The 7,661-nt window shown below is 42.1% G+C and overlaps 1 protein-coding gene across 1 annotated transcript in view; it reads left to right on the top strand.

Annotated features, from left to right (window-relative positions):
* Positions 1-677: 677 nt before the first annotated feature.
* RAVER2 (ribonucleoprotein, PTB-binding 2) overlaps positions 678-7,661 on the top strand; it is a gene marked incomplete at its 5' end in the record, with an annotated part of 20,522 nt that continues 13,538 nt past the window's right edge. Inside the window, 4 exons of the mRNA XM_010142839.1 lie at positions 678-744; positions 2,240-2,709; positions 5,968-6,159; positions 6,927-7,053. Of these exons, the coding sequence (XP_010141141.1) occupies positions 678-744; positions 2,240-2,709; positions 5,968-6,159; positions 6,927-7,053 (856 nt within the window). The remainder of the gene's footprint in view (positions 745-2,239; positions 2,710-5,967; positions 6,160-6,926; positions 7,054-7,661) is intronic.

Raw genomic sequence — 7,661 nt, 5'->3', positions numbered from 1 at the left:
TGTTGGCAATGGCTGTACGCTCCTCTTACACTGGCCCCTGCTCTCTCCCCGTTAATTCGTAGGAGCAAATAACACTCTCGGTATTGATTCTTAGTTGGGCATCTGTGCCATCATTGATAGAGGATACTTTCCAGGGGGTACTTTGGGCACAATTATCTGTTGGGTGAAGGAATATTCATTATTAAAAGAGTGAAAATCTGTTCAAGTGAACTTGAGTAGTTGTAGGAAAGTACAGCAATGGTTGTGGTTTGTGAGAGCGCTGCCTGTCCTCAGTGAACTGCGTGATGCGACATTGCCAGTACTTCTTGTCTGTGCGGTATTTTAACTATGGTAGCTCTGCTTCGAAGAAATTGGGCGGGTTTTGCTATTTAATGAACTGTAATGTCATTCGTCTTTATCAACAGACAGTCAACAGGACACCTTGTTGGGCTTATGTGATTTTTAATGTGAGAGGCAAATTAATCAAATTCAGTTAGCCAGTTTATTATGTGAGATAAAAACATTGCTGCAGTAGTGTAATCAACTCTTTTAAAAACAAATATTTGATAGGGTTTCTGTGGTGAGATTTTCTGTTTATTGGGAAAGTTTTTCAGTTGTGCTGCGTTTTTTTGTTTTGTTTTGTTTTTTATGGTCTGCTGAGTTATTTATCTGATGCTACTTTTATTTTTCTGTTTCAGGAAATCCATGACTTGTTTAAAGATTATGAAATCAAGTATTGTTATGTGGACAGAAATAAAAGAACAGGTAAGAACTTAACGTCTGTGTGTCGTACGTTTCAGTTCTGTGATGAACCTAGTCAGGAACATCATCTGACAGGTATGAAGTCGTCAACTTCTCTGCTGTCACAGAGCTTGATTGTCCCTCAGTGCCTTTCTTGGCTGCATAGTTTGTCACCTTCTACTGAAGCCAACAGAAAGTTCATCCAGAAGTAGGTTGGTCCGCTATGCTGTCTCTCGGGCATATTCCCTTAGTGGGTGTCTCTCTGGGACAAAGCTGACCTTGACTGTCTGATTTTCTTTGAAAAACTAGACCTGAGGCGTCTCCTAGAACAAACCTCACGTGCCTGTGGCACGATCAGAGCAAAACGTTCCTACCTCCATATGGATACGTGTCAGGTAATATAAACCAGAAGCAATTTATTAGGAGAAAACTAAAGTCTTTGAAGGAAATGCTGTCCTGAATATGACCCGTCTGGGCCAACCATGTCACCACCCCCTTTGTAACGTGGACCACTACGAGTGGTCTGTTGGCTGTGATCTGGCCATGACATCATCAGGGCTGGTGCCTGGAGTTGGTGCTGCATCCATGTGATAGCGGTTTTCCAGCAGTCCAAAGAGAAGGCACAATTAAATAAACAATAAAAGGAAATAGAAATCAAGAACTGGTAGTGCTGGGAAAGATGAGGTAGCTGTAGGATCACTGTAAAGAGGAGCAGCTCAGCAAAGGTTCAAAGAAAATCAAAATCAGTTCCGTTTTAAAGATTTAGATGGTACTTGATGCTAAGAGTTGTGGGTTTGAAGGCAGTTCTGCAAGAAAGACTCTTGTTTTCTGAAGGTGACCTTTCACTCCTTGGGCATTGAAGACACGTCCCTGTAGACTGTTAGATTGTCTTTAATTCACAGGATATGAGGCACCAGGTGCCAACTGAACCACAGGAGTTTCCCTCCGAACATGAGGAAACCGTTTTCACTGTGAGGGTCACCAAGCACTGTTACAGGTTGCCCAGAGAGGTTGTGGAGTCTCCATTCTTTGAGATACTGAGAACAAGATGACAAGTTGGACAAGGTGACCTCCAGAGGTCCTTGCCAACCCCATCCAGTCTATGACTGTGTGAAATGCTTTATGGACCAAAAACCCGAAAAAGATCCAGTAACCCTGACGTGAGAATTTATGGATGCTGTCTGCAGTGACGTTCTGTAGAATCAGTAATGTGTTGACTTCAGTATGAAATTAATTTGCTTTTTGTTTCCCAAATGTAAGATTTTGTCATGTTACAAGTGATGAAGATGTGTGTGTCTGTGTTTCTGTAGTCAACTGTTTGAATTAATTACTCCTGAGGTCCAGTCGATAATGCTGAGTTTTAAAATATATGTATTACAGCATCTCTCTCTGTCTGTTGCATCTTCAATTACAAACTCTGATTTTATCCTGGTGGGTTTTGTGGGGAGGGAGAGGTCATCACCTCTGTGGCTGGAGTGGAGCTGTGGTAGGTGAGGTAACTCGTTTTGGTCTCTTCCAGCGTTCGTTACTCTGTTGAATGGAGAGCAGGCTCAAAACGCCATTCAGAAATTTCACCAGTATTCTCTGCGGGGAAAAGAAATATCGGTGCAGCTCCAGCCGACAGATGCGTTGCTGTGCATTACAAATTTGCCCATTTCATTTACGTTAGAAGAGTTTGAAGAACTTGTGCGTGCGTATGGCAATGTGGAGAGATGTTTCCTGGTCTATAACGAAGGGACTGGCCACTCGAAGGGCTACGGCTTTGTAGAGTATATGAAGAAGGACTCTGCTGCAAAGGCCAGGCTGGAACTTCTGGGGAAACAGATAGACGAGAGCACTCTCTTTGCACAGTGGATGGACGTGAACCAGCTGACGACAAATCTTATTCACTCCAAGTGCCTTTGTGTGGATAAACTACAAAAAGACTGCGCTGATTCTAAAGAACTGATCCAGGCTTTCTCACTGAAGTATAAACCCATTTTCTGCCAGGTACGTTGAATTTATATCTTTTGGAAGAACATGGTCATGATTTAAGTAGTTCTGTGTTTGCGTCTTCACTGCTTGCTGTCTTCTGCTTTCGTTTTTCTTCTAAGCAGTGAGTGGTTATACATCTGCATTGCGATATATGATGTGATACAGATGCTTTACTGGTGGGAGTTCACAGTGATAGGTTGATGCCATCTGGCAGTTCTGCAGGACGCTGCTGCAGCGAAGCACCAGTAAAATGTTTATAAGCCATCCCCTCCTTGTGTGTTTTATTGAAAATAATTCTAAAAATATTTAAGACACCTTTTAAAGTAAACGTTGATGATGGATTTATTGCTCAGTAAAGAAAGTCAGAGTGAATGAATACCACAAGTGCATCAGTTTAGATGATGGAGAATATACATATATATGTATATGTATATAATTAATGTATTTACTGTCTAATTTTTTTTCACTGACTGGGGAAGATGTAGGCTCGAGATCTTGTAGTCAGCTGGGCTTGCTGCTGATAGAAGCGGTACAGGAGAGGCAGATCCTCACTAGCCTTTGTAAGTTGTAGAGGTTTCCTTCTCATCACCATGGCTTGTGAGCTACTGGACCACAAATAAAATGTTGCTTGTGGAAGTGGTGCAGAGCAGCGTACCATAGCAGCAGTAGTAAGAAAGCTTGCTTTATAGTCCCACAGTAGGTATGATTTCAGTTGTTGGTTTTGTGTTTGTTTTCTTTTTCTCTTAATTATGTTGGAAGGCTGCTCAGGGATTAGCTTCGGGGATAAGGAAGCAGAAATTCTCTAAGCCTGGAAGGTGCATCAGGCTGTCTGGTCTTTCCCCAGTCCTGTCTGAGCCCCCGGAATTTGGAGTTGGTTAAAGTACATCCTTACACTTGGCTTAACCCAGGTATACCAGGAGATGCATAAATGGGAAATAACTCTTTCCAGAAACTGCCCGTCCCTTGTTACTTTGCACTCGTGTCTGTTGTTTCAGTTGAATGTCTCTGGCTTCAGCTTCACCAGCCTGATGACTAGATGGCGGAGCCTTTGCTCCCCGCTGTTTTCTTCCAGTAAGAAGGTATTAATGCTGTAATCAAGTCACTTGCTCAATCTTTGTTTAATTAGCTAAACAGATTGGTCTTCTAAAGTCTTTTACTTCAGGCTTCATTCCAGCTGTCAGATAATCTGGAGGCTGTCACCAGCTCCCCCAACAATTTTTCAACTTGCTTTAAAAATTCTGAAGTTCAAAGAGTAGCAGGCTGCTTTGATAGAGATGATTTTCAGTAACAGTGTTCTACTGTGCCCCTAGAGGCACTTAAAATTTGACTTTCACCTTCTTTCTTGAATCGTTCATGGGTCACAGCCAGTGGGGGTGAGGAGGGTCCCTTTGTATATTCACTCAGTCCGTAGATGGCACGACATACAGGTTTCTGTAAAATACAGGAATTAAACAGTATGCTGTCGAGTTAGGAAATAGGCACTCAGTCCGAAATACAGCCAAGACAGCATTCTTGGCACCTTCAGTTACCTATCGCTTATATAAACACACGGTGTAATAGACTGATAGGTAGGGCATAGAAGTATAATAGAAGAAAAATAGATTTACTTATGATAACATGATTTATTCTCAGTGATTTTCAGAGAATAAAGGAGTGATTTATCCTTAGTCATGCCTCATGTTTCTACTGGGCATCCAGCAGGTAAGGGAGGTTCTTCCTTGAGGGGTGGTGGGGAGAGACAGCAGAGGTGAGTGTCAGAGGTGGAACCATCAGGGGAAGCAGCCCTCCAGAAAGGGAAGGTAGGAGGGTGGAGGTAGACAAACAAGTAGTTTAGATTTGAGAGATGAAAAAGGGAGGATAGCAGATGAATTCTCATCACAATAGTGCTAATTAATTACGGGTTTATGAGTGAGATGACCTAAAAATTAAATACAGAGAAAGGAGAAGGAGGAAGACCCAAGGAGGTATGGGAAAAGCAAGGAGGGGGATGTGACGTGATAGATAGAGACATAAGATGTAAACTAGGAGAGGACAGGGTGGCAGAAACCAGGGAGGGGAGGGAATTTCAACAGAGAACGACTCCAAGTGCCTTTGTCTGGAAAACTCCTGGAAAAATGAATCATTTTAGAAGAACAATTACAGTGTTGGTTCACACTGTTGTTACTTTATGTCTTTGTGACTACAGTCTCTCTTCTCCTTCCTTCTCCTAGTCTTGGCCAGTCCTGCCTTCACACCACTCCTGCACCCAGACTGCCCTTCCAGTAGGGTCTCTGACCATTTTGCCCATCTCCTGGTATGGCCTCTTGAACGCAGCTCTCTTGTGCTGCTTTTGTGGCTTAGTTCTGCTGGTAAATTCTGATGCAGCATTTCATCATGTGAAGATGATCTTTCACCTGAAATTCTTAGCTGGACTCATAGAATAAACTCTGGTTTATTTTAATTAATTCCAAAATTATTGTTTTTTGAAATCAGTTTGATTTCTCCTCTATTAACAATAGAAGTGTTCCATAAGAAGGAGATAAAACCAGATACTTATACATGGGTCTTAGAAAAACGGCATTTCCTAGGACTTACAGGGGGATTTTTTGTCCTTTGCTTCAACAAAATGAACCAGAAAACCAGAAAATATCCCCTCCCTTCTCACCCCCTTTTTTTGTTTGATTGAAATCTGCTCATTCTGCTATAAAACTCTGCAAACAAAAGACAGAGCATTGTTTGACGCCTAAGCCTGTTTCCAGTCTGCTTGATTGATCAGTCTGGCATCTTCTCTTGGCATTACATACAACCGCAGACTTCATATTCTCCTAAAAGGCACTGTATATCAGTGGAATCCGCATTGTTGTGTGTTTTAACGGCCGTCATGTAGCCTGATGAACGATGGTTTTATTATTGTAGGCTTAAAAGCTGAACAATGATGAGTTCGTAATTCTTATCCTACAAAAGAAAAACAAAATTTACTGCAGCATACAGCTGTTTTTACAGTTTCCTTCTCATTCCTTCTTTATGAAGATATGTGTTAAATACATTTCGTAGCTGAGGTTCTCCATGAGATGAGCCTGAAGCGAAGGTGGTGATTCAAGTAGGTAGAGCATGCCAGATATCATGCGAAGGTCGGATGTCCAATTTCTGAGAAAGAAACATGCTGATTTGTGTGGGCATGAACGTAGGGTGTCAACTGTTAGCGAAGTATTTCGCAAGGGATAGGTGACAATATTGCCAGGCGGTTGCTGAAATTCTCCGTTTTGTTCAGCCTGTTGTGAAATGTCGTTTCAGTTTGCTCAGGATGAAGACAGCTGCATTGGTGACTTTGCGGTGGTTGAGTACGAAACTGCCGAGCAGGCTGAGCAGGTCCAAGAAGTCACCGATGGCATGACCATCAAAGGGAAGAGAGTCCAGGTGTCCTACTGTGCTCCGGGAGCGCCAGGCAGAAGTACCTTAGCTGCTCTCATAGCAGCGCAAAGAATGGTAAGAGAGGTGCAAATCTGTTTGCAGCGTGAGTTTGATACGCCTGGAGCAGCCGGAGCTGTGTCAGAGGGGTTCGGCCGCTTGGTGGAAACAAGCTTTTGGAAGCATTAGCCTCATTTTTATCTACACGGCCCAATTCAGTCTCCTTCCTAGGCAGAGTGTGGCCACATTGTACAGGAAGGAAGGGTAAAATAAGGCTTAAGATATCACAGCTATATGTACATAGCTATATATATATACTAGCTACTATATATACTAAATTTAGTAAATTTAAAATTTTAGTAAATTTAATTTTCTGTACAAGAAATTATTCCAGTTAGAAACAAATGTAACTGAAAGTGAAGTCATTTGACAAGCTAAAACTTGGTTTAAAACAGAGGGGCGAGAATTAGACCATTTTAAGATAAAGTTCAATGTAGGAGAAATAGTTTAATTTCATGCTCGATATAGAAGAAAGCTTTTTACACCCACATGTCTTCTCAAATTATTTCCTAGAAAATTGGATGTGGTAAGTGTTACAGGAAGCTGTAAGCAGAACAGTCTCATTACCTCGGCTGCTTTAACCCATATCTTCATAAAAGAGGGGAAATAGTTTGTTAGGCATTTCATTTGAGGGAGGAGGAGCATGAGGAGCAGGGCACAAGGAAGGAGATGCTTTTTCTGGGTAAAAAGAAATGTGTACATTGCTGCCACACAGGTTTGAGGGATTTCAACTTATTCCTTATTTTCTTCTGATTCTAAAATGTTTGTATCTCTCTTAATTGGAGATGAGAAACAACAGGAAAGGCTTGCTCCCAGAGCCAAACCCAGTGCAGATTATGAAGAGTTTGAATAATCCAGCAATGTTGCAAATGCTGCTGCAGCCCCAGTTGCGTGGACATGCTGTTAAACCTGGTGAGTTGTTTTAAAACTGATCTAAAAAACAAAACCAAAGCCTGTTCTGGGTGATACAAGGCTTTCAGCAAAGGGGAGAAGCAGGAGTTCTATCTTAAAATCTTCGCAGACGCTCTTTCACTGTGTCTGTGTAGACACTTCCACCTTTGATGAAAGCAAAAGCAAAAGGTGCGTTGCTACACTGTTGTGTCTGGGAAAAACAGAGCGTTACCTGAAAGCGTCCTCCCATTAACTCTGTGCTCTCTGAATGTTTGTATTAGAGATGGGTTTAAAATGGAACCCATTTTGCAGACACCATTAAAATGACAAGTTTAATTCTGATTCTAGATGGGAGTTTTGCAGCCTAACTCTCTCTCCTGTCAATCATTACTCGCGTGGGTGCTACCGTAGTTGTACACAGCATTTCATAATGGCATGGCTGGGGTTTGGCTGGCATAGAGCTGTTTTTACTTTCTTCTTAGCAGCTGGAATAGTGCCTTGGTTTTGTTTCAGCATGAGACAAACGCTGATAATACACTGATGGTTCTAGTTGTTGCGAAGGAATTGAGAATTTTCCAGCTTCTCATGTTTTGCTGGTGCGCAGGAGCCCAAGAAGCTGGAGGGGAGCA

The sequence above is a fragment of the Buceros rhinoceros genome, unplaced genomic scaffold (genome assembly GCF_000710305.1).
Source record: "Buceros rhinoceros silvestris isolate BGI_N320 unplaced genomic scaffold, ASM71030v1 scaffold15379, whole genome shotgun sequence".
NCBI lineage: Eukaryota > Metazoa > Chordata > Aves > Bucerotiformes > Bucerotidae > Buceros > Buceros rhinoceros.
This window is presented reverse-complemented; position numbering and strand designations above follow the sequence as displayed.